This window comes from Theropithecus gelada, chromosome 2, assembly GCF_003255815.1.
Source record: "Theropithecus gelada isolate Dixy chromosome 2, Tgel_1.0, whole genome shotgun sequence".
NCBI classification, from domain to species: Eukaryota; Metazoa; Chordata; class Mammalia; order Primates; family Cercopithecidae; genus Theropithecus; species Theropithecus gelada.
In genome coordinates, this window is record NC_037669.1 from 131,627,833 (window position 1) to 131,655,563 (window position 27,731).

A 27,731-nucleotide genomic window follows, 5' to 3' on the forward strand; every position below is an offset into this window, starting at 1 on the left:
AATGCCTTGAAAATTTAAGAAAAGCTGAACTAGACAAATATTTTGTAAATACTGGCGGGCTGCCCCTGTAAACTGCAAGCATAAATAGCACGTAAGCAAATTAATACTTGTAAATTGAGTTTGGAGAATATGCAGAAAAAGGTTAACAGTGGGATTATAAACTCAGCATAATTACACACCTGAACATGATTCCTTCAGAGAAAGGATCCAAGCTGTCTACAAGCTCCAGTTCAGCATCCCCTCCCAAAGTAAGCATTTGGTAATTTTCCTTTAATTTATTTGTTATTATATAAAAACCGGCCATAAATTCATTTAGCCTTTGTTTCCGAAGATCTTCATATGCCTGTCTAAAACTGTCTCTTTCATAAGTAATTTTGTCCAATTCTGCTACCCGTTGCAAATACAATTCTTCCTGTGAAAATATTATGATAGGAAAAATCTATTCAGATAAATTTGATATAATTAGCACTGTTTTTTTTTTGTTTTTTGTCTCGCTCTGCCGCCCAGGCTGGAGTGCAGTGGCCGGATCTCAGCTCCCTGCAAGCTCCGCCTCCTGGGTTTACGCCATTCTCCTGCCTCAGCCTCCCGAGTAGCTGGGACTACAGGCGCCCGCCACGTCGCTCAGCTAGTTTTTTGTATTTTTTAGTAGAGACGGGGTTTCACCGTGTTAGCCAGGATGGTCTTGATCTCCTGACCTCGTGATCCGCTCGTGTCGGCCTCCCAAAGTGCTGGGATTACAGGCTTGAACCACCGCACCCGGCCAATTAGCACTGTTAATTATTATTTTGTTATGAGACGTAGTCTCGCCCTGACGCCCAGGCTGGACTGGAGTGCAATGACGCCATCTCGGCTCACTGCAACCTCCGCCTCCCAGGTTCAAGCGATTCTCCTGCCTCAGCCTCCCAAGTAGCTGGGATTACAGGCACGTGCCACCACGCCCGGCTACTTTTTTGTATCTTTAACAGAGATGGGGTTTCACTATGTTGGCCTCGCTGGTCTCAAATTCCTGATCTCGTGATCCACCCCGCCTGGCCGACAGCATTCATTATACAAAACTAAAGGTCAGAATTTAGGCTAAGGACTAAAAAGAATTCCAACTAGTATACATAAACAGTTCATTCATACCTTCTTTTTATACTCTGCAATGGCACCGAGGTTTGGTTTCATTTCATGACACCGGGCTTCCAAAAGTGCAATTTGATTTGTTATAGAATCTGGATTCTTGATTGCTTCAAGATCCTCTGGGCTTAGAACTGAAATCTCTTCAATAGGATTATCTTCTATAGGATGCAATGATATTTTTGAAATCTAAAAGTTCAATTTAGGGGAGAGTTAGAGAAGGCATAATATCACAATTCATTGTCTTAAAAAAATAGTGTGACAAATTACACAGCTATGAAAACAGGAGTTGTGACTGATTTGTGTATCAATTATTTTTCAAAGGACTTTAAGAAAAATAGTTGTAACACTCGAAAGTGTTCATGTAATCTTTTCTTAAATGTCCAGATCAGCCTTAGGGTGAAAGGGTAGTTGTCTGATTCTAACCATTACTTAAGACTTTTCTGTCTATAACAATATGTCCCCATAAACCTGAGATGTGTCACAGAATTAAAAATCACAATGTAGCTCGCAAACAAAATTTAAGAACCCCAACCCCCCAAAACAATCCTCCCCAAACCCACTTTTTTCATAAAGAATATGTTAAAAATTAAACTAAGTGGTAACAATCTCACCTCTTTGTGCCAATATTTTATTTTAGAATTATGTTCAGCAATGTGACCATCTATTTGTTCAAGTTTCAACTTAATACTAAGTGCATCTTTTTGCAGAGCATGTTCATTTTCTTGAATAACTTTTAATTCTTGAAGCAGATTGCGATGTTCTTTCTGGATCTCTGGTAAGGATTCCTAAACACCAAAAAGAACTGCTAGATAGAATCTTCCCAAATACAGCCATCATTTTCACATTATAAAGATGAAGGAATTACTAATCTCTCCTTGCCCCTTCCATTTAAAAATAATATAAGCATTTAAATTCACAAATTACAGTATTCTCTTATTGTACAAATACAAATTGATAGTTATAAAACTTTAAATCTATGAGTGCTTACTACATTCTAGGCACTGTCACATATCCAGCTCTTTAAATTGGTTCCAGTATCATCCCATCTCCTCTTAACAGAAAGCAACTCTTACCTCTGCAGCATTTGTATTCTTTACGACCTCTGCTGCTTTGTCCTCAAGACTTTTCAGCTCTGCTGTTAGGTCATCCACTTCTTTCTCAGTATCTTTTATTTCTTTCTCTGTACGCAAGACAGAGTCTTGTGCCTTTTGAAGGTTTCTAAAGCAAAATGATGCATCAAAAATGCGGTAACATGATTTGTTGTTTCTGAAAACCTACTAAAGAACTTTTAATGAGATTTAGTGTGACATTTTTTGTATTCATAGATTTTTACGTTTATGACTTTCTAAACCATCCTTAAATCGGCTTTTATAGGTTTATACAAACACTTGTGGGATGAGCTGTATATTTTTAATTAAAAATATACAATATAAGCTGCTTGTATCATCTAACTTTAGATTGATGCAACACTGTCCATTAGATTATCAAATTCTGTCATTTTCTTGTCAGAGATTCTTAAATCTCTACACCCATAAAGTTGTACCTTCAAATACTTACCAGTTCAAGACAAGGCAACAAGTACTTCCAAAAAAGCAAGGCACCACTTCTCCCTTATTACCTCCTTATCTCTGAGCAAAACACTCTGGATTAATTTAACCAGATAATCAATATGCAATCAATTTGTTAGAATTTTTTCTAAAAACAGAAATGGCTATTTAAATTTCAATATTTTATATACATACCTAGCTTTATTTTAGACATACTTCAATAAATACTCTAAACAAATTAAGGGCCAGGCGCGGTGGCTCATGCCTGCAATCCCAGCACTTTGGGAGGCCGAGGCAGGTGGACCATGGGGTCAGGAGTTCAGGACCAGCCTGCGCAACATGGTGAAACCCTGTCTCTACTAAAAAAACAAACATTAGCTGGGCCTGGTAGCGTGTACCTGTAATCCCAGCTACTTGGGAGGCTGAGGCAGGAGAATCGCTTGAACCTGGGAGGCGGAGGCTGCAGTGAGCCAAGATCGTGCCACTGCACTCCAGCCTGGATGGCAGAGCAAGACTGTCTCATAAATAAATAAATAAATAAATAAATAAATAAATAAATAAATAAATGATCTAGAAGTAGATAAACCTTTTTTTTTAAGGACAATGAAATCTTTTAGGTATTTACAAATTCAAGGTGGCTGGGTGCAGTGGCTCATGCCCGTAATCTCAGCACTTTGGGTGGCCAAGGCAAGAGGATTGCTTCAGCCCAGGAGTTCAAGACCTGCCTGGGAAATATGGCAAAACTCTGTCTCTACAAAAAAATACAAAAATTAGCTGGGTGTCGTGGTGCATTCCTGTAGTCCCAGCTACTCGGGAGGTTGAGGTGGGAGGATTGCCTGAGCCTGGGAGATTGAGGCTGCAGTGAGCCCTAACTGTGCCACTGCACTCCAATCTGGGCTACAGAGCAAGACTCTGTATCAAAAAATAAAAATATAAAATAAAATGTAAGTTACCAAGAGAATTTTGCTAAGTGATCCCATTTTTACCTCTTTTACTTATTCTTTTAATGCCTATATCTATTTAAATTAAGGACCAACTACTCCCTCCCCGAGACCAGAGAAACAAAACTGATTTCCATGCCCTCACAACAACTGGGGGGTTCGTCTACCTGTACTTTCCTATGGCATACCTGTTTACCAGCCTTTTTAATTGGCCATAGGATAAATGTTCATTATAGGTTTTCCATCATGAAAGTCCTATTAGGTAATGTGTCAGACAGGTTCAATAAGTTAACAGTAAGAAAAACATTTTATGGAACATTACATAGTAACCCCCTTTCCAATGTGAAGGTGGGGAAAGGGAAAACAGGTTAGGGTAACATGCATACTCTACCTGTCAGCAGTCTTGATTGCTACTTGGGCTTTAGTAATAGCAGAAGCACATTCATCTAATTGCTTATTTATTTTATCAAGTTTGTCTTGTTGGGCCTTGAGTTTATGATTATTGATTTCTACGATGATATTGTGTAAGCGTTTAACCTCAGCTTCTACTTTACCAGCTTTCTCAGCCACAGCATCATATTCTGAAATTAAAAAATAAACAACCTAATTTGTGTTTCTATGTTAATGAACATCATTCGTTACAGGTACATTTCTTCAGTTGCTATGACTTAACGTGAGGCATTAAAACAAACTTTAGGCATATGGGAAAAAGCACCTTAAAAAAACGATTTCCTGTATCAAAACAAATGGTGTTACAAAAATATACAAGGTTAAACACTCTAACTCAGCTGTACACACACCATTTCTTAATGGCTTCATGTTCTCGGCTTCTTTTAAGGTATCTTTACAACTTTTTCTTAGGGCATTTCCTTGACTACTGAATTCATAATGATTTTTAGCCTTAGATACACTATGTGCCTAACTCAATATTATCTTGCCCACAGTGAAGTAACTGTGGTTATTTTCTTCTGCTAACATAACTCCGCAGTTCTCCACATTAAAACAAAGTGGAGGATATAAGATGAATTAGCAATTCTTCCTGTGACAACGAAGAGTAAAAGTTAACATTTCCCAGATTCCCCTGTAGCTAGGGTTTAGACGTAATTTAGGTCAATTCAATCAAAAGTACTTGCATAATTTGGAAGGCATAAACAAATTGGACATGTTTCTTCTGGCAAGCAGTCTGGATTTTCTGTAATGAAGTTAGAGGTTCTGGTGTCCAGTCAATAGCTTTGTGAATATTAACAGGCAGTGGCACTGACTTTGATGGTATGGATTACAGTAGGTACAATGTACTGCTACTGTTGGCAGTTGTAGTGGCATCTTCCAAATTTGAGAGATTGCTTTCCAAATGTGGAGGAGGCAGTAGCTTCTTTGATGGTTCTGCAGAGCAGCTCTGGAAATTATTCTTGAAATGTTAAATCCAGAAACTCTCTTTAGACATCCCAGTGACTCTGTAAACAATGTATTACCCTGCCTCTCCCCCACCACACCCACTCACCACACATATCCTATTTATGCTAGCCGTACTGAATTCTGTTCTTCACACTTGAATCTGAATCACTATCCAATACAGGAAGAATGAAAAGGTAGCAAAAACATGGGAAATTCAGGCTATCAAGAATACTGAGATAACTGGTGGAGATTCCCATAAAGCTCCTATGGGTATATGGGTATTAGGCACAGGAGGAGGGAAGTAGGATTTGCTGAGACAAGGATCGGACAGATATAACTACTGCTTCCTTCGTCTTTGCTCTCCTGTTAGGCAGATGTTGGAATTTCAAGAGCTCCCAAATCTCTTAACTTCCTGCTTCTTTATCTTTTTGTACTACGTTATCAGATAATTCTTTAGCCTGATCTTTTAGCCCATCTATTAATTCCAGTATCTCTATTTCTCAAATATCTGAAATTACCATTTGGCTCTAAAAAAAACAAAAACCCCCACTACTTTTTTGGGGCGGCTTATGGATGGCTCCTTACTTTCCTAAGAATATTAAACATATACATTTAAAAGTCCTACATATTGCTAACACTAGTAATTACTTCTTTCAGGTCTAAGTTACATTTGTTGACAGGATTAACTTGTTCATAGTAATAATGTTCTTTGTGGCTGAAATTCTAATAGGCTGCCTGTGTGCTTGGCTCACTTGTAGGGTAGAGCACCAGTTGCTGTGAGAGCCATCAGCACCACTCATGATGATTGGGGGATACCTCAGGCATGCAGTTGGGAAGGCTTCTATCCCTGAATCTCCTTTCAAAAAGAAATTCTACAGAGCACTTTCTTGTTTTCAAGTACCTGCAGTGCATTTTTTAATACCTATAGCAGTATGTCTACTAGAATTAGAAAAGCTGTGGCACATATAGCCTACGATTCTGACATCACTATTCTATATTTAACTATTTTTTATTTTTGAGACGAAGTCTCGCTCTATGGCTCAGGCTGGAGTGCAGTGGCACGATCGCAGCTCACTGCAACCTCCACCTCCCAGGTTCAAGCCATTCTCCTGGTTCAGCTTGCCAGGTACCTGGGATTATAAGCGTGTTCCACCACACCCGGCTTTTTTTGTGTGTGTGTATTTTTAGAAGAGACGGGGTTTCACCATGTTGGCCAGGCTGGTCTCAAACTCCTGACCTCAAGTGATCTGCCTGCCTCGGCCTCCCCAAGTGTTGGGATTACAGGTGTGAGCCACCATGCGCAGTCCAATTTATCTTAAATATAAAATGTTTGCACAGATTTAGATATAATGATTTACTGTAGCCTTTATTTAAAAATATGAATATGTTCAAGAGTTGAAAAGAAAATATTTAATCTTAAAGATATGCTTGCACGAATGGGTCCTCCACATGAGATATTAACAGAGTCTCCTGATAATATATGGCATTTTTATGGCATTTCTATGAGAGTATATAGAGCTCCTAATAAAGTCAAGGATTCCTTTACAAGTAAGTATGAAACACATATAGACTCTTGCAGTCTCTCCATGAAAATGTTGCCATTAACAGCACAGATATACATTTTGGCTTCTCAACTGACCGTTAGGTACCATCAGAGCCATTGTTGTGGGTGCTTGTAGGGAAAGTACAGTGTGGTTGAAGGCCCCAGAGGATCTGGGTTCCTCTGTCCTTTATTCTAGCCACAATGGCTTGTGTTCCCAGCATACTCCTGCTTCAGCCTTTGTATTTGCTCCTTTATGCTCTTCTTGGAATGCTTTTCTCTCAAACATACACAGGTTAGCACTCACACTTTCTTTGGGCCTCCACTTAAATATGTGCCATCTTACATGTGTGCTCCCTGGAAAGAGACTTTATTTTTGTTTACTGCTCTATCAACAGGACCTAAAACAAAGCCTGGTCAGTAGCAGGTACTATTTAAGTGAGGGCCTGAGTATTAGAAATGCAGATAGACACAGACACAGACACGCACACAAATTAATGTGCGTATAAATGAACATTTGATACGCATTGTGGAAATGTGTCAACATTTAAAAATCTTTTTCTTTGGGAAGAAAATCCCCTCATTTTTGGAGCAGTTGGATAACTGCTACAACTCCACTCTCATTAGTTTTTTGGGATGGTTAATCGGTATTTGTCTTCCTTGGCTCACGAAGCAAACTAACAGGGATCCGTCTTAAGAATAAAAATGAAGCTTGCTGTGTTTGCTGGAGTCACTAGCTAAGATTGTGTAAACCTGGAACGGGACTGTGGCATAATTCACCATCCCTTCTCTCAGTAAGATGCACATCTATGTTTGATTGAAGCCAACATGGAAAGAGAAGCACAGCTGCTCAAGTGCGTGATCAGGGGATTTCAATTAAGGCTACAGAGCCAATTCTGCCTATGAATTCCTTTTCCTGCCTAAAGATTCTATTTTGGTAGAACATTTACACGTCTATATGTGCACAAGAAGTTATAAAAGAAAAAAAAATACAACTACACATTGTTTTTGAGTGCATACCACTTATTCCCTGTTATTTGAGTGATTTAGTTTTTCTAAATCTATAACCACTATCTTGAAGGGGTTTTGGAATGATTAGGGTCAAAGTATACAAAGTATGACATTAAAAACATGGGCTCAAAAATCAGACTATATCACCTATTCCTAAACCACCACGTACTGTGTGACCTTAGGCAAATTATATATGTATACACACACACACACGCACCACTGTGCCTCAGTTTCCTTATTTGTGAAATGAGACTTAACAGCACTTACTTTATAACACCATAAAAGAGTGCAATGACTTGCATATACTTAGCTTCTATTATTATTCCACTGCTTCTTAAATATTGCAAGCTTTAAAAACCTGTTTTTGTTTTCAAAAAAGGTCTATCTTTAAACATACCTGTTTTGAAAGCACTAACGTTTTCTTCTAGCAATTTCTGCTTTTCTTTGTCAGGGGCTGTAGCAAGTACATTGGCTTCAAGTTCCTTAACTTGGACATTCAAATATTCTTCTTGCTCTATTAAACGCTACAAAAAAGTTTTAACATTTAAGGTCAATATTTTAACATTTGCTGTAAACATTGTTAATTTTTAAAAAGAGCACTTAAAATCTTCAAGAAAAAGACACACACTAATAGGAAAAGGGAAGACATGCGCCATTGATATAAAAAATGAAAATGGCCAACAAAAACAAAATGTGTAAGCTCGTTATAAAGACAAGTTAAAATGCCACATTTCTGTTTACAAGATAGCAAACTTATTTAGACCACCCTAGTGTTCAAAGACTTGGAAAAATAATTATTTGAATATGCTGTTAGTAGTGCATAAATTATAACTTTTGAAAACAATCTGGCATTATGCAACAAATGCCTTAAACATTGTACACATATGGTCTAATACTTGTAATTTTTGAAATCTAAGGAAATAACTGAATGAATCAAGGTATACCTACAAGGATTTTTTTTTTAACATAGCCATGTACATAATACAAAAAAAATGGTCAATTATGGTATAAACAAAATGCTCTAAAGCAATTAAAAACAAAGTACATTTATATTGGCTTGAGAAGAAAACCATATTTTATTAAGAAAAGTTAGTATGACATTAAAAAAACCATATGCACACTTTATATATACATATCTACCACATATATAAATATGTTACATGCAAACTAGGTATTAGAAAAGTTGAAAGAACATGCGTCAAAATTGAAGGTGATCATTTGGGTATTTTCTGGAAACTTAAAAAAAAAAGTGGGAGTGCATTGCTTTTTCATAATTAAAAAAAATTCCACTTTGAAAAGAATAAAAATAAAGGGCCACATCGTTGTTAAGGAAAGTAATAAAAAAAAAAAGTGGGAGTGCATTGCTTTTTCATAATTAAAAAAAATTCCACTTTGAAAAGAATAAAAATAAAGGGCCACATCGTTGTTAAGGAAAGTAATAAAAAAAAAAAGTGGGAGTGCATTGCTTTTTCATAATTAAAAAAAATTCCACTTTGAAAAGAATAAAAATAAAGGGCCACATCGTTGTTAAGGAAAGTAATAAAAAAAAAAAGTGGGAGTGCATTGCTTTTTCATAATTAAAAAAAATTCCACTTTGAAAAGAATAAAAATAAAGGGCCACATCGTTGTTAAGGAAAGTAATAAAAAAAAAAAGTGGGAGTGCATTGCTTTTTCATAATTAAAAAAAATTCCACTTTGAAAAGAATAAAAATAAAGGGCCACATCGTTGTTAAGGAAAGTAATGTTTCTATGGAGTACAAATGGAAAACAGGAATAGCTGTGGTTGGGGCAACACTGTGACAGGGCATTATCTATTAATACTCAATGAAACAAAATCATCAAGAGTTACATCTGCCTATAGATCCTCTCTTCTCCCTCCCTTATATATTTTATAAATTGTAAGCAAATAGCAAAATGGTTCTGATAAATTCCTGCTGAATCCCAAATAGTTTCAGTACACACACACATGCACATACCTGGATGCTTGCAGTAAATTTTTCTAGCGTGTTCCTCATTTCTCGTTCACTATGCCGTAACTTAACTACTCTTTCTTCAAGTTGTACTTTCTGTTCTTGGATTTGCATTGCTTTTTTAGAGTCGTTTTGCAACTGTGATTCCATTTTGTTTACCTACAAAGTAAGTTTTAAAAGCTATTAAAAAAAGTTTTCTCTAAGAGCCATTTCAGATTGACAGAAAAGTCAACTTACGAAGAAAACTAAAACTTCTGTCGCCCAGGCTGGAGTGCAATGGTGCAGTTTTAGCTCACTGCAACCTCCGCCTCCTGGGTTCAAGTGATTCTCCTGCCTCAGCCTCCCGAGTAGCTGGGACTACTGGTGTGTGCCACCACACCCAGTTAATTTTTGTATTTTTAGTAGCGACGGGGTTTCACTATGTTGGCCAAGCCAGTCTTGAACTCCTGACCTTGTGATCCGACCGCCTTGGCCTCCCAAAGTGCTGGGATTACAGGTGTGAGCCACCATGCCCGGTCTAAAACTTCTGATTTTAAAGACTAGAACAAAATCAAACCACCCGTTCCAATCCCAAGCTTAAAGTTCAGGAGATGGTCAAATAATTTCTTGATCAAGTAATAAGATGGAAAGGTAACTAAGTGTTGTAAAGTCACCTATTACTTCAATGAAGGTACAGCATTCAAATACTTAAGTGGAAGGATATAAACTCGTATTTTCAAAATATGGGAGGAAAAAATCAAAGCACAACACTTTGGGAAAACGTATTCAGGCTATCTAAGAACATGTTTTTGAGAAGGATAAAAGTATAAAATATGGGAAAAGGTATTCAGGCTATCTAGGAACATGTTTTTGAGGAGGAAAAAAGTACAAAATACTTTGAAGTAAAGTTGAGATTTGCATCAAGAAGTCTTTGCTCTGCTTATAATTATTTTGAAATAAAAAATTATGTAATATAGCAATAATGCAAAAAAACCCCAATAAGTTAAATGTAAAACAGAAATAATTATGTAAGTTATGGAATATCTGTATGATCCAAATGTACTAATTAAAAGATTTTGAGCATATAGTTTCTAATTAATATTTTGTTTTCTAAAACTTTAAAGGGTTTTACATAAAAAACTCCTAGTCATTTACAGAAAATTCAGTCTATTAAAGTTTGAGTACACCATACTTAAAATGGCCAAATTTTGTAGAATGTATGTACTTCAGTAAAGCTATTAAAAAAAAAAAAAAAAAAAAAGTCTGGCTACAATTTCAGATATGCTGACCTCTTCTTCAGAGATTTCAGTGACAAGTGAGGAACCCATTCTTCCTTTCATTACTTTGCTTCCACCACCAGTCATTGTACCTGGAAAATAGGGGCGAGAAGTCAGTTTCAGATGTCTCCCCAACAAGATTAAAGTCAATGCTGGTAGAAAAAAAAAACAAAAACAAAAACAAAGAAACAAAAACACTATTACCTGACTGTTCTATGATCTGTCCCTGTAAAGTTACCACTCTCCACCTTCTATCTTTTTGATACGCTACTCTTGTGGCTTGATCCAAGTTGTCAGCTACTAAGGTATCTCGTAAAGCAAAATAAAAAGCCTGGCGAATTTTCTCATCTTTTACTTTTACTAAATCAAATAAACGAGGAGTATTTTCAGGAGTTTGAATTTTGGTCATCTTTTTTGCCCATACAGCCATCTACAAGTGAAAAACAAACAAACAAACAAACACAGTAACAAAAAAGAAAACTCAGAAAAAAACCCCATAGGAATAAATTTAACAGAAGAAACAAGAAATGTACACAAAAGGTTATAAAATTAGACCTAAATAAATGGAAGACATCCCATGTTTGTGGATCTAAAGATTTAATATTGTTAAGATGGCAATACTATCTAAACTGATCTACAAATTCAATACAACCTGTATCAAAATCCCAGTTACTTCCTCGCCTTTTTTTTTGTGGCAGTAATTGACCATCTGGATCTTAAAATTCATATATACAAATTCTGGGGACCCAAGAACAGTCAATATGATAAAGAACAAAATTACAGGACTCAGACTTCCTGATTTTAAAACTTATTACAATGCTGTAATAATCAAGACCAGCACAAGTAATAAAATTGAAAGCCCAGAGATAAACCTTTACATTAATGGCTGGGTGGTTTCAACAAGGATGCCAAGAAAATTCAATGGGGTAAAGAATCTTTTCAACAAATGGTGCTGGAATAACTGGATAGCTGCATGGAAAGAGCAGTTTGATCCCTACTCTATATCACGTGAAAAATTAACTCAAAATAGATTAAAACCTAAATATAAAGCTAAAACTACAGAACTCCTAGAAGAAAACAAAGGAGGTAAATCACCGTGACCTTGGATTAGGCAGTGTTTCTTGGGTATAATACCCAAAACACAAGCAACCAAAGGAAAAAAAGATAAATTGTGCCTCAAAGGATACCATCAAGAAAGTGAAAATACAATCCAAGGAATGGGGTAAAATATCTGTAAATCATCTCACAAGAGATTTGTATTCAGAATAAAGAAATCCTACAATTCAACAGAGAAACCAATTAAAAAATGGGCAAAGGATTTGAACAAACATTTCTCCAAGGAAGATAAAAAATGGCCAAGGACATAAAAGGACTTTTACTATCATAAGTCATCAGGAAAATGCTAATCAAAACCATGAGATCCCACTTCATATTCACTGAGATGACTATAATCAAAAAGATGTACCATAACAAGTGTTAACGAGGATGTAAAGAAACTGGAACCCTTACACATGCTTGTGGGAAATGGTACAGCCACTGTGGAAACAGTCTTGACAGTTCTTCAAAAAGTTAAACATAGAATTACCGTATGACCCAACGGTTCTACCCTAGGTATATACCCAAAAGAACTGAAAATACATGTTCATTCAAAAACTTGTACACAAACGTTCATAGCAGAAGTATTGCCAAAGCAGTCAGCAAGTGAAAACACAAGTGTCCATCAACTGACAAATGGTTATACAAAATGATGTAACAGATACCATTTGGCAATAAAAGGGAACGAAGTACTGATACATACTTCAACACAGATGAACCTGAAAACCTGCTAAGTAAATGTAGCTGTATAAGAAGGCCATATATCATATGATTCCATTTATATGTAGATAAATCTATAGAGACAAAAAAGTAATTAGTGTTTGGAGGAGGTGAAGGGGTATAGGGAGTGACTGTTACTGTCTATGGGGTTTCTTTCTGGAGTGATAAAAAATATCCTGGAATCAGACAGTGGTCATGGTGAACAACACTGTGAATATACTAATACCCACCAAACTGCATACTTTAAAATGATTTCTTTTTTTTTTTTTTGAGTCTCACTGTCACCCAGACTGAAGTGCAGTGGCACAATCTAGGTTCACTGCAACCTCTACCTCCCAGGTTTAGGCAATTCTCCTGCCTCAGCCTCCTGAGTAGCTGAGATTACAGGCGCTCACCACCATGCCTAGCTAATTTTTGTATTTTTAGTAGAGATGGGGTTTTGCCATGTTGGCCAGGCTGGTCTCAAACTCCTGACCTCGTGATCCGCCTGCCTTGGACTCCCAAAGTGCTGGGATTAAAGGCATAAGCCACCACACCCAGCCTAAAATGATAAATTTTATTGTAGATAAATTATCTCAATAAAGGTTTCCTTTTAACTCTGGAATGTACATTTCTTTAATGGAGGCACTGCAATATGTCAAACAAGTTTTTATAATCATATAACCTCAGAACATAAAATAATCCTCAAAACCCATCAGGTGTTCACTGAGTAACCATAAAGAAAAAGCTAGAATCCAAAATGAAAAAACACTTAGCACTTAAAAATTCTATTATAGGTAGGTTATTATGAATACCCACCTTATCTAAACCTATAAAGGTTGCAACTCCAATATTTTGTCTTTTAAGGAAGTTTACACATTCTTGGGCTGTATCAATAGAATCAACAACAATGTAGTCTAATGCATGACAACAGGATGATATAGCCACATCGTATTTTTCATCAATGGCTCCTAAGTCCCCCTAATAATTAAGAGTGGGGGGAAAAAAGAGTTAGGCAAAAAGCACAGGACCATTTCATTCAACAAGTTTTAAAAAGTTCTTTTAACTGAAAAACTTTATGTAGACATGGTTTTAAAGGGTACAAAAGGGTACACAACAAAATACAAAATATATAGTTTATGAATATGCAGCTTGAATTTCTAATGAGCACGAAAGAACTGTTTTCATTTTATGAAAATGTGAAGCTATAAAACGTAAATGAACTATAAGCAAAACAACTCAGAAACTCTGAATTACTGAAAAGCATCTAAAATTATGTAAATCGTGATGAAACACATTTATCTGTTTATCTATTACACAGCTATCTAGCAGTATTCACTGGTTTGGGCTTTCCTTGAGAGCAAATGAATAGGATCAAACTGTTTATCCTCAAGAAAATCAGGTGGAAGTCCCCTGATACAAGATGTAGAAGCAATCACGTTGGGTAATTTTTCATTTGCCCTTTTAAATCACTTTGTTCCCTTCTCCGAAAGGCTGACTTAAGGACTGTATCAACTGGCTCCTTTGACTCTCCAGCTTCAGCCAATATGAGGTTTCAGTTAAGACTAGAGGGCAGGAAATAGGTGGGGTTAAGGTATCGATTTTCCCCATTTCCTCTGAACCACAACTCCCTTCCCTCGAGGCTCAGAAGCAGTAATGGCTATTGCTAGCCTTACATTTTTAGATTATCCCTTGTTATATCCTTAAATGCTAGCCAAAACCTAAGTAAAATGGTGTGAAACCCCAAATACACCAACTTTTTAAAAATTTTTCATTTTTTAAAAAACGGACTTTGTTATATTGCCCAGGATGGACTTGAACTCCTAGGCTCAAGTGATCCTTCTGCCTCTGCCTCTCCAACAGCTGGGACTACAGGCACACGCCATTATGCCTGGGTAAATTCTTTCTTTTAAAAAAAGGATAAAATGGTTTTAAGTTTGTGTGCCATTACTAATATTTTTCTTGACAGGTATGAAATAACTGTATTTATCTAAAGCTAAATAAACAAGAAACTGTAAGGGCAAAATGTTTAAAAATAAATGTGCTTTAAAACAAAGAAAATGAATGTTATTTTATATACAGTGACATTTGAAATACAGTTGTTTAAGGCAAAAAAATGTTACACTTTCTTAAAAAATAAAAGTAAAGCCATGCCCCCCCAAAATCTACCTTACCAATCTTCCATATATTCCTGGAATCCTGCCAGATTTTTTTTCTTGAATTACTGCATCAAGGACTTTCCCCCTACTTCGATTCATTGCTAATGAGCTCTTTGCTTCTTCAACTTTTTGGAAGAGATCATGAACCAAACTTTTAAAGTTTATTTCTTCTTGTGTAAGTTTTTGAAGTTCTTTTTCTTTCTAAAAGTGAAAATAAAATGAAATCCAGAAGCATTAACTCCTAAATATGATCAGTCATTGCACTGAATTAGTTGTAATTCTTTAATAACAAAGAAAAAAAAAAGACCAACAATAAAAATGTGAACCAAAACTGAGCAGCTGTATGGCGATTGCTGGTTTGGTTGTGGCAAATATGGATGGGTTTAAAAGGGGCATAAATTACTTGGGTCAATAAAAGAAAACATTAAGTGTAGTATTTTTCCAGGAGCAATTAGTTCATCCTGATAGAGAAAGTGTACCTGGGGCTGTGAAAATCCCAGTTTGACGCTACATAGTTATATGTAAGTGTGCCCTAATTCTTAAGCTCTGCCCTAATTAAAAGCAGACCCAGAAACAGGATCCAAGGTATGAATAACTGGGCAGGACTATGGTAATGCGGTGCTTTATTTTAGCTGAATGGGGCTGGGGGGTGCTGGAGAAAAAGCACACCTCTGAAACAAAGGGGAGAAAGAGGACTGGATAATTCTATTGCTATACAAAAATGCCAGGCTCCCAACAAGAGAGGAACCACACACATGCACACATAAATACAGCCTCTCAGTTTCTCAATCTCCAACTTAGCAGCAGCCATTTTTTGTAACTGGTATTCTCCTCCATCCACTAGATTTAAATTATGTCTATTACTTACTGCACTGGCATAAAGTTTAAACCAGGTTACTGACATAAGTCATCCCAAAATAAACGGATTCACCAGGAAGATAGAAGTAGTCACTGGATCTAACTTAATTTACATTTAAATTCTCCCTGGTCATGAAATTCCCTGATGACCAAATAGTATGCATTTACTAAAATGAAAAAGACTCATATTTATTTTCAGTATAATTACACTTCAAACAGTTGTTTTTTTTTTTTTTTGAGACGGAGTCTCGCTTTGTCGCCCAGGCTGGAGTGCAGTGGCCGGATCTCAGCTCACTGCAAGGTCCTCCTCCCGGGTTCCTGCCATTCTCCTGCCTCAGCCTCCCGAGTAGCTGGGACTACAGGCGCCCGCCACCTCGCTCGGCTAGTTTTTTGTATTTTTTAGTAGAGACAGGGTTTCACCGTGTTAGCCAGGATGGTCTTGATCTCCTGACCTCGTGATCCGCCTGTCTCGGCCTTTTTTTTTTTTTTTTTTTTTGACACCTTGCCTACTGAGGTTTTGGAGATCTTTGGAGATTTAAAGTTTATGAAATTCCTTAGACATCTAATTCACTCAAGGATAGGGGACAGGCACCGATAAGCTAAGCTACACATCTTGGTTAGTTTATAACATTTTGGAATGCCAGCAAAGAAACTACATCCATAAATTCAAAACCCAAAACACACTAAGATAGTTGTTCTATATTCATTATATAAATACATATACACTTAATGTTTTTTATTTATCCTTAAATAAATTGTCTATACTTAAGATTTAAAGAAACACAAACTTTCTTTTGTTTAAATTATTTCCACAGTGGGGTGGTGGTGGTGATTTACTGTATGATGCTTCTGGGGATAATACAGTTTCTTCATAGCACACATATGGAATACTGAAATGCTGACCTCATTCTTTTGAGATTATATAAAATGAAGAAAATTTATCTATCACTAATCACCTTAGATGCTGAGATTAAAAACAACAAAAATGTATAAAGCTAAAGGTGATGAAGGATGTTCTGACGCAATAGAGAAGCAAAGATTTACCTCCTTTAATTCTTGTTCAGTTTGAGGGAGTTTTCCTTCTATATCTCTGATTGCAGCTTTCCTTTCTTTGAGAGTCTCAGAAGCTGCAATTAGAGCTTCCTTGGCCTTAGTTAATTGCGACACTGCAGTATTATGACAACTGAGATAGATATCAAGTTCTGACTGGGCTACATCCATCTTTGAACGTGCTTCATTTACCGATTTGCTGAAACCCATAAGTTCTTTCTCTCGACTCTGTTAAAATATGAGTTCATTAAATCTGGACAGATATTTACTTTCAAACCTACACTGAAATGAAACCACACATTTTACATTCAATTTAAGAAAGGAAATTCTACAAGCACAGTATATAGAAATAAAAAATTCTCACAAGTGGACTAGATTCAGTTTTTGCCTAGTTGTCAACATTCACTGTAGACAGTTTTTTCCCAACTGATTTCACAAGAGCTTTGTGAGGCAGATCATTATGCTGAGGAATAGACATTTGAGGCCTAGCTTTGTCATTAACATGCGGTTCAGGGCACATGAGTACTCAATATATATTAAATGAGCAAACAGTGAAAATCCACTAACCATAAAGTATCCCATCATGAAAGCTACTGCATTATCCATTGACACTTTATCACACAGGTATTCTAACCTGCGAAGTTTTACAGTTTGACATTAGAACATGTCCATATTCCAAAGCAGACTCTATTAAGTCCATGACTTTTTAATACAGTCAATTCAATTACCATTTTCCATTAACATATGTATTTAACATGCTTAGCATTGTCAAAAATGCTGTGGTACATATAAACAAAGATAATTTTATACTTACTCTTGGGGTAGATAGTACATATCAATGTGACAACTTCATGCTCTCGTTTTATTAATAAAGTGTTAAAATTACAGCTAACGTTTATTTTCTTTCTTGGTACTTTATATATATTTATTCTTTATTTTCACAAAGTAGATATAATTCTTTCTCATTTTAAGGAAGACGACTTGGAGACATAACAACCAGCACAAGAACACAGACAGTAAGTGACTGACCTAGGATTTGAAACAAGAGCCACAGCTTTTAACTATTACACAAGAGCTATAGAAGCAAAAAGAAAGGAGACATTAATCTGTGCTTAGTGTGGCTCCAGGTTTTACAGGTGGCAACAAAATATGATGATTCAACATGCCTAGGAGTGGCATATATAATAATCAAGGTACTGTATTTGACATCACACCTTCTGCTACTACTACAAATTCTCATTCAGTTAACTTTTTAAAAAACAGGACAGCAGGAATTAAAAGAATAGTCATCTAAGTCTAGGTTGACTAGTTTTAGGAATGTTGGACATTAAAAGTCCAAACTTACCAGTTCATGTTTCATATTTTTGAAAAAATCATCTTTAAGTTAAAAAAAAAAAAAAGGCCACCAAAATAAACACTGATAAAAAACATCTTACTTCTTTTTCTTTCTGAAGCCCTTGTGTTTCCTGTTTAAGGCTATCCATAACTTCCTTTAATTTTTTTTCTTCTTTCTCTTTTTCTTTCTCGAGGGCATTGTTTCTGGTTGTTGTTTCATTAATGACGTTGTTACTCTTGGCAGGTATACTTTTGAATTCTTCAACCTGAGGTTATAAAACAAGTTATAGGAGTATACATCTTTATGCTACCCAATACTATCAATATTTGACTTATTTAAAGGCATTTCTCAGTTCTTGTTTTCTTTATAATCAGAGTTAAATTAGCTAACAAGTATTTTCCCGACTGTTCACGTAATTTCTAGATTATTTCAATCTAACAGTAAAACTACTACAAACACCTGACTTCTTACGAAGGAAAATTCTCTCTGGCAGGGCCTTAGGTCTGTCATCCTTCTCTCCTGATTTCAGGTTGTAACTATTCTTCTTTAGCTATAAATACGCTCTGACTACAAGGAATTTTCTAAACTATCCTTCCTGGTATATCATAAGTTACCACAAATTATCTTTACCATCTTCCCCAATCCTAAAATCTTTCACTTTACTCTTCCAGAGTCATCATGTAGGGCTAATATTTTATTCCATTAACATATTCTGATAATAATCACTTATTCACGCAGTCTATGCCTAAAGGCTAATGACTCTGTAACAGTTACACTTAAATAAGATTGTCAAGTCTTTGGGGTTACCCCCAAAGCCTTGTTATTTTGTTTACTCTGATTATGTAGTTCCAGTGAAGTTCAACATTTCCCAAAATGCCATTTCCTTAAACACTGACTCAACATATTTATCAGCTGTGCTAAGCAGAAAGTATTTTGTGAACAAATACATTTAGAAAATGCTTATAGCATAGAGCCTAATCTATAATTACTGTGTAAACATATGCAACAAAGCTTTTTTTCGCGGGGCTGGGGTTAAGGTATCATATCTATTTATATATGATAGAGCTACGAACATGAACACAGCTTAAGAGACTCCAAATTATGAGCTTTCCTATCTCTAAGACATAGAGTCTCACTTTGTCGCCCAGGCTGGATGCAGTGGCTTGATCACTGTTCACCGGAACCTTGAACTCAAGGCATCCTGCCGCCTCTGTCTCCTGACTAGCTAGGACTTACTAGGCATGTTCCACCAAGCCTGGCTAATTTTTAAATTTCTGTAGAGATAGGATCTTACTATCTTGCCCAGGCTGGTCTTAAACTCCTAGCATCAAGCAGTTCTCCAACTTTGGCCTCCCAAAGCACTGGGAACATAGGTGTAAGCCATCATGCCTGGCCAACATTGGTAATTCTTGCGAAATCCTGCTCTGATACTGTTAGCTTAGTTTTTTGTAGAAGACAGGCAATATTTTAAAGCCTATAATACTTAACCTAAATATCTTTAAAAACTACTACTTTAGGAAAAAGAAAATTAAAATTAACACCAAAATGGAACTGCGGTAAATGTTTTCCCAATAACATATATTATTGTAATATAAACTTTAAAACTTAAAGTCAAGCTAGGAGCAATGGCTCACACCTGTAGTCCAAGTTACTTTGGGAGGCTGAGGTAGGAGGATTGCTTAAGTCCAGGAGTTCAAGACTATAATCATACCACTGAACGCTAGCCTGGGCAACAGACTGAGACCCCATTTCTACAAAACTCCAAAACCAAACAAAAAACCTCCTGCAAAATAAAGTCAGTGGAAGCATGGTTTCCCTAGAGGGGGTAAAATCATGTTCAGAGACAAATCTTAAAACAACATTTAGAATACTAATTCATTCTCTTAGGCAATAAGAGGCAAACACTTCCATGAAAACTAGATATGATATTCAGACATGATATCTTAAGAATTTTTTTCTAACACCTACCTTTTCTTTATCTTTTTGAAGTTGTTTCTCCAGTTTTTTGACTTTACTAGTTGCATGTTTTAATTTTTCTCTAACTTGAACATCTTCCAAATCTAGTTGTGTAAATTTTTCTTTATACTCCTCAATAAATTTTGTAATTTTATTCAGTTTCCTAGCAAAGCAAGTAGTCATTATTTTGAATGTTCAGGTATTTTAAAACCATGTTATATTTCCTACCTGGAACACTTCCTCTATAAATATGTTCAGGCTTTTAATAAGGCAAGATCCTAAATCTCTCCTTCTTCCAAATGATCCCTCTCCCCATAGTTGAAGAAGCACCTGTATTTGTGATTATGACAGCAATTTTGCCTTTCTAAGTTGGATGCAAAATACTACATTTTCCAGTGACTGCAATGTCTAGGTATATAAAATTTTTACCATAGGAGTAAAAATTTTTTTTTTACCTTTTATGAATATACTTACAAGTTACTATACAAATTTTTTATTTAAAAATAGAGATACTAGTGTCACTGAAAAATGGCATAAGTAGGGACATGATAAAATCCTTCAAAATTTATCTAGAACAACCCAAATCCTACCCCTCTATCAGATTTGTGACTATTAATTAACCTGTCAAGCCAAATGCTTATTGTTTGTTACTGTGCTATGCCACTAGGGGGTAGCATCCCCACGGTTCCAAGACTTAAGAGTAGGGCATTTGATCTGTAATAATGAACTGGATGTGAGGCAAGGTTTTTTTTTTTTTTTTTCCTGCCACGGGGGCCACCACTTGATATGCTGGCAAATGTCTTACACTCATAATGTGCTGGCAGTAAGTTTATATATAAATACACATGTAATAAAATTATCTAAATACTCTTAGTACTTTCCAAAATATTATTACTTTTCTATATCTTTTACATCTTTATTCTTAGCTTTCATTTCATTTGACAGTATACTGCTCTTCTCATTAATTTCTTTGGTATCTTCATGAATTTTTTTCTTTTGAGTTTCCATTTCAGCAATTCGTTTCTGCAAATCATAACTAGAGGAAGGAAAAAAAAAAAAAAAGAAATTGAAGCTCCTAAAATGCCATTTCTAAAACTGTATAACAATTTTAGTAAAATTAGCTGTTTCTAAATTATTATTATACTAGTCAATATGTGACTACCTAGGCTATGAAGGGAAAAATCTCCTTGGGTCAAGGCTAGAATTTAGGAACAAAAATCGGTTTCATTGTACCAATGCGGTGGCTGACGCCTGTAATCCCAGCACTTAGGAGGCTGAGACAGGCAGACTGCCTGAACCCAGAAGTTTGAGACCAGCTTGGGCAACATGGCAAAACACCAACTCTACCAAAAAAAGAAAAAACAAATACAAAAAAATCCCAGCAACAACAATAATTAGCCAGGTGTATTGGTTTGCACCCTGTAGTCCCAGCTACTCATGAAGTAGAGGTGGGAGGATCAACTGAGTCCAGAAGGTTGAGATTGCAGTGAGCCGTGATCACATACTGCGCTCTACCCTGGGTGACAGAGCCTCGTCTCAAAAAAAAGTTCGCTGTAAGCTGAAAAAAATCAGATCTGCTATTACACAAATTTTAAAAAGTGCACATGTAAAAGGATTAAGCATAGTAATAAATACCTGCGAACCCACCTCCCAACTTAAAGTAGGATACTAAAAAAGTCAGCTTCAGTGAATTGATAAATATGCCTAATTTAATAAATTCAACCCTGGTGATCAATGGGGTGACAGCCAGATAGTCCTCACATCAGATAAATTCACCACATAATTTCTTTTTTGTAGAGATGGGGTCTTGCTATGTTGCCCAGGCTGGTCTTGAACTCCTGGCCTCAAGCGACCCTCCTGTCTTAGCCTCCCAAAGTGCTGGAATTACTGGCATGAGCTCACACATCCAGTCAAAACAATGTTTAGAGACTTTTTTCACTTCAGTCTTTATGTTTCTCTAGGAAAAGAGAAGGGCTTTGACTTAATGGTTAAAAAGTAATATAAAAATTGATAAATCAAGGCACTTACATATAATATTGACAAACATGATTCTTTTTTCTAAATATTTCATTTTCCAAGGTAAGAAATTCAATAGCTATGTTTTTCTCTCCTTCTAAGGCATCCTTTTCCTTTTCCACCATCTTTACTCTGTTTAACTATAGAAATTAAAAGTTTAAAGACTGAATACACACTTCATATATACAATATGAACTTAAAATATGCAAACATTAGACTAAAAACAGTAAGAACGTTGATCTTAAATGTTAATATATAACTTCAATATAAGAGATAACATTTCATTATGAAGTATTATAACATGACTATCTGATTTAGTAAAATGTGTTAAATCATAAATGAAACATTGATATACAATGAAAGTCTACAGCAGATTCACCTTCTCTCCTCTGTGTTCATTTAATATTTCAACTCTCCGACACAAGACTTTAATAGGTTCATTTAGCCGTCCACAACCAATTATATCTTCTAAATATTCAAGCATACCCTCATCGTGTTCAGTCTGGCCTTTTGGTTTCATCATAGCAATTTGTTCAACTTCGCCCTTTAAAAAAAGTTATATTTCATACTCACTGTATATGTTTAGCTAAATCAATCTTAAGTGAGAATTGGGAGCGGTTAAATAACAAAGCCAAGAGTAATAAACATCTAAATAAGGTACAATAGTTCAACGATTGCATAAGGTATAAATAAAAATGTTATTTTCACTGGTATTCCTAGGAGTTTTAATTTTACATAAGGAGATATGAAACATGAATTTATATTCCCTTAGATAAATCCTTATAAAAGTGTAATATACATCCACTTATATATACACACACAGTTCCCCATCTAGAATGTTCAATATAAAAATAAAACAAGTAAAATTTAGGAAAGCATTCACTTAATCTGCAATCTGATTATAGTGGCAACATTATCAACTATTAATAACACAACTGAAGCTCCTGTTCTAAAATAATTTTCAAAAACACTTGCATCATTAAACTGTGCTAGGAACCCTGTCCCAAAGTAGTATTACCAACTTTCTCTATAAATATGGTTATTATGAGTTCCTTAACAAGTAATAGGTTTCAAAGGTAGTCAAAAACTTAAATGTTCAATTTTCTAAAAACAAGAGCCTTTGGTAGAAAAGGATATTACCCATTTTTCATGGTAATAATAGAAATCAAACTGATCACACCTTGACTAGAGAAAACTAATGGCACTGGTATATAAGACATCAGAAAACTTTTAGTTTGTAATCACTAATATAACAACTTTGAAATGTAATTAAAATCTTTGATTAACTTTACATATTTGCATTTATGCAGTTTAATTATGAAGAGAAAAGAGAAAAAAAATCCATAATAAGTAACCACCAAGGCTGACTGCCAGGCAGCCATTTAGTTTGATGGTGGAGAGAAAATTTTGTCTGAATACGTTCAGGCCAAATGCCTCTACTTTATAGAAGTAGCTTGTTTGTACTCTAAACTATTACAATGAAGAACAGGTACAGGCAAGTGAAAAAAAGATATACCTCTTATTTTCAGCAAAATAGCTAAGATGAAAAAAACCAACAAAAAGAATTACATATTAAAAATAGTATATTGTTCTCAATTTAAATATCTTAGTGATTCCCATTTCCTAAGTGAACACAGGTGAACCTTAAAAATGTGGGGTAAAACTTACTGAGAGCATCATATTCACCAAAAGGCTCAACATAATTACAAAACGTAGACAATTTAATAACAGGACAAAACAGCTCATTTGAAAATCTACTCATTAAGGCATAATTTTATTTGTATACATCACTTTTCGATACTTTTGACAGTCTATTAGCACAATGATTATCAACAAAGTAAAACTGTTACCCCAAAAGTTATTTTCCATAACATTCATATTATGTATGAATCTGTATAAAGTGAAAATATGTAGATATTTACATAAAGTATTTTATTCTGCTTTCAACTGTTACTTCTCTCTAAAAGTTTGCAGCAATAGTTTTAAGTTTTAGACAGGAATGAAGCCTGGAAAAACGCCCAAACCTTTGGATTATACAGGATGAACGTTAAGTCACTGAGGAAGCCAAGAGTCTTTTTCAAAGTTTGTATCTATGTAGGGTTTATCAACAGTGGCAGTACTGACATTTTGGGCTGGATATACTTTGTTGTGGAGAGCTATGCTGGGCATTATAAGATGCTTTAATAGCATTTCTGACTTTCACCCACTAGACACCAGTAGCATCCCCCCTTCCAACAGCTATAACAACCCAAACTGTCTTCAGATGTTGCTGAATGTCCTATGGGAAGGGGAGCAGAATTACTGTCAGCTGAGAACCACTGATCTAGAGGCTGCAGTTTGTTTGTTCATTCATTTATTATTTTTTTGAGATAGGGTCTTGCTCTGTCACCTAAGCTGGAGCATAGTGGTGCAGTCTCAGCTCTCTGCAGACTTGACCTTCCAGGCTCAAGCAATCCGCCCAGCTCAGTGTCCCAAGTAGCTGGGACTACAGATGCACACCACCACACCCAGCTAATCTTTAAAAAAAATTTTTTTTTTGTACAGATGGTGGTTCCCCTATGTTGTCCAGGCTGGTCTTCAACTCCTGGGCTCAAGCCATCTTTTACCTTAGCTTCCCAAAATGCTGGGATTAAGGGCAGGAACCACTATGCCTAGTCTAGAAGTTTTAGTTTAAATCCTGTGGGTTAGTGTTTATAATCCAAATAAGAAACAATATCTGACAACTAATATTCTACCCAATTCAAGGATAATATCTGAACACATATTTTAAGAAAATGAAAAACCATCCTAAGAGAACTTACATTTGAGTCAAATGGCCATATTATTATTTAAGTATACATTTTTCAGATAGCTAAAAGTTGGGATTCAGTTAACAGTTTACGCTGATAAAAATATTCCTTAAAAACATCATATTTCTCCTGGCAAATTACTTATTGAAGAGACAGAGTACAGCTATTAAGAAACAGCTTAGCTTTGGGTAAATAACAATGGTTGCTTATTTTTGGTTGGTTGTTCCTCTCTCTCCAAACAAAATGAAAGATACAGCTATGATTTCCTCTTACTCTAATAAAGTTGACAAGCTTTTTTTTTTTTTTTAAAGACAGGATATTTACGAAGCAAAATAGTTACATCTCAAATCCTACATAACATTCAGTCTTATTATACTGTATTGCTTTTTTAAAAACCAGTTACCATATTATCAGATTAGCATTATTGAATCAACAGGCAGTATTAACAGGCCTTTACTTGTCCTTTGACTATTAAGACTACTGTGGTATCACAATGACAACCTGTGACTTTTCTTGTTGCTCTGTTCTTTGATGTCCTTTGCCTGCCCTACCACTTGCTACCATTTCCAATCTTCCTTCTTCATTTGTGCCATCTCCTATGTAATCTGTAGACTGACAGTCTATGCCTAAAGGATTCCTGCTTATTTCTTCAGAAAACTTACATAACTCATGTAAAATCATAGAATATAGTTTTAATTTAGGGCAATAAGCTCAATAAATTTCAGAAATAATTTTAAAACATCAACTTGAATTTAAAGTCATATCAAGGTTCAATCCAAATCACAAATAGTGACTGGCACAATCACAGACAAAAAATGTTTTGTTTTTTTTTTTGAGACGGAGTCTCGCTCTGTCGCCCAGGCTGGAGTGCAGTGGCCGGATCTCAGCTCACTGCAAGCTCCGCCTCCCGGGTTTACGCCATTCTCCTGCCTCAGCCTCCCGAGTAGCTGGGACTACAGGCGCCCGCCACCTTGCCCGGCTGGTTTTTTTTTTTGTATTTTTAGTAGAGACGGGGTTTCACCATGTTAGCCAGGATGGTCTCAATCTCCTGACCTTGTGATCCGCCTGTCTCGGCCTCCCAAAGTGCTACAATACTATTACCTGACGCTGACAAAGTTTTACATGTTCCCAGTGTTATCTCTATTTGCTGTCGCTTAAAGCATATGAAACAAGGTCTTAAATGCTTTCTTCCCCCCACTGTTATTTACTACAAACTTCCTATGTTTTAAATTACATTCTTACTATATAAAAGACACTAAGCAACTGTGGAAAAGATCAAGTATGGTTTTTAAGAGTTACACAAAAAGAGCAAACATGCTCCAAGAGTACATTTACCATATCAACAGCTTAAATCTTAATTTATGGAACACTTTGAGTGGCAAACCAGGAATTATGATCCAGTTATACCATTCTTTGAGAATCAATTTACAGAAATACAGCTTAAAAATCTAAGAGGAATGAATAGGTATGATGCCCTTTATCCTTATTCAAATGTAATCCAAATTTTAGCAAGTATAAACTACAGAAAACTCAAACAGTACATAGCTATAACAAAGTTTTGTTGTCCTAGTAAAGCCTCAATTATTCTTCTATTTTTATGTATAATTACTATGAAGGGGGGTTTCAATGATTCTTACGGCAAATACGACTGTTTGCATAAAAATTAAATGGCCTAAAATTACTGGGGTTTAAGTTTTTACCTTGATCATATTTTTATTTTCTACATCTTTTATTATATTATACTATAAATTACTGTTCTTTATCTTCCTCTAATACATTTTACTCTAATTTGATCTTTGTAAGCTACCAGAGGCCAAGAAACTAAACCACCAAGGTTAGTATCTTTCTAAAATAAAACAGAAAGAGTAATTTGTTCGTAGTTGGACTTCTTGATATCTATTTCTGGTTGGTTAGAGGATGCTTCCTTGCTGCTCCCCACCACCTCCACCCTACTTGTGGATATTGAATACCTTTGGAAAACTGAGGTATTACTGAAAAAACTAAAAATTTCTTTTGATATTATAGCATAAGCTCATTTCTACAGAGTAAGAGACTAGAATCCAAGTAGTTTATGTGATAAGCTTAAGAGAAGTACATTGGAAGAGATGGCTAGGCAACAACTCAGACCTAGGTTAATTAAATCTTCAAATTACAAAATAATTTAAAAACAAACAAACAAACAAAAAAACCTTTGCTATTATTTATTTAGAGACAAGGTCTCACTCTGTCACCCAGGCTGGAGTGCAGTGGTACAATGTTGGCTCACTGCAACCTCTGCCTCCTGGGTTCAAACAATCCTCCTACCTCAGCCTCCTGAGTAGCTGGGACTATAGGAGTGTGTAACCAAGCCCAGCTACTTTTTGTATTTTCTGTAGAGACATAGTTTCACCATGTTGCTTAGGCTGGTCTCGAACTCCTGGGTTCAAGTGATCTGCCTGCCTCAGCTTTCCAAAGTACTGCGATTATACGTATGAGCTAACGTGCCCAGCCTGGTTTTTCAAACTTTAGATTTTGTAATGTGAAGACAAAAACATATGAAATTGAAAACTTTGACAAAATTAAAGTTGTGCTAATAGTTGCAACTTTTGAGGAGTTTACAAAAATATTCCTGAGGCAGCAATCATTAATACAACTTTTTAGTAAAAACATTAACCATTCTTCTACCCCTGAATGGAGCAAAAGCACCCCTAATTTATAAGTCATAGTTACCCAAGAAATGCTATACAGAGCTAATAAAACTCTACTTGTATGGACTTATAGTTATTACAACAGGACCAAGGCTCCCAAAGTAGATATATATAAAAGGAAACGTACAATTATAAAAAACACAATGGTCAATCATAACTAAAACTTTGTAAGGGCATGTATGCGTCTTTAAGGACAAGAAACAAGGTTTAGCCATCTTTATATTACTTATAGCATCTTAGCATAGTGCCTTAAAAGGAATTCATTTGAATGGCCAATTAATGAAATTTTTAATGGATTCAAGTA

The 27,731-nt window shown here is 35.8% G+C and overlaps 1 protein-coding gene across 2 annotated transcripts in view; it reads right to left on the reverse strand.

The window, feature by feature from the left end:
* The window catches only part of SMC4 (structural maintenance of chromosomes 4), a 37,411-nt gene that overhangs the window by 2,138 nt on the left and 7,542 nt on the right, over positions 1-27,731 (reverse strand). For both annotated transcript variants that reach the window (XM_025374800.1, XM_025374801.1), the window contains exons 6-22: positions 22,331-22,495; positions 21,964-22,091; positions 20,831-20,971; positions 19,948-20,098; positions 18,080-18,244; positions 16,638-16,871; positions 14,751-14,936; positions 13,396-13,557; positions 10,987-11,212; positions 10,795-10,874; positions 9,533-9,685; positions 7,954-8,080; positions 4,002-4,191; positions 2,196-2,340; positions 1,734-1,907; positions 1,126-1,308; positions 180-412 (exon numbers count right to left, since the gene is read on the reverse strand). In XM_025374800.1, coding sequence (XP_025230585.1) covers positions 180-412; positions 1,126-1,308; positions 1,734-1,907; positions 2,196-2,340; positions 4,002-4,191; positions 7,954-8,080; positions 9,533-9,685; positions 10,795-10,874; positions 10,987-11,212; positions 13,396-13,557; positions 14,751-14,936; positions 16,638-16,871; positions 18,080-18,244; positions 19,948-20,098; positions 20,831-20,971; positions 21,964-22,091; positions 22,331-22,495 — 2,843 coding nt within the window. The remainder of the gene's footprint in view (positions 1-179; positions 413-1,125; positions 1,309-1,733; positions 1,908-2,195; positions 2,341-4,001; positions 4,192-7,953; positions 8,081-9,532; positions 9,686-10,794; positions 10,875-10,986; positions 11,213-13,395; positions 13,558-14,750; positions 14,937-16,637; positions 16,872-18,079; positions 18,245-19,947; positions 20,099-20,830; positions 20,972-21,963; positions 22,092-22,330; positions 22,496-27,731) is intronic.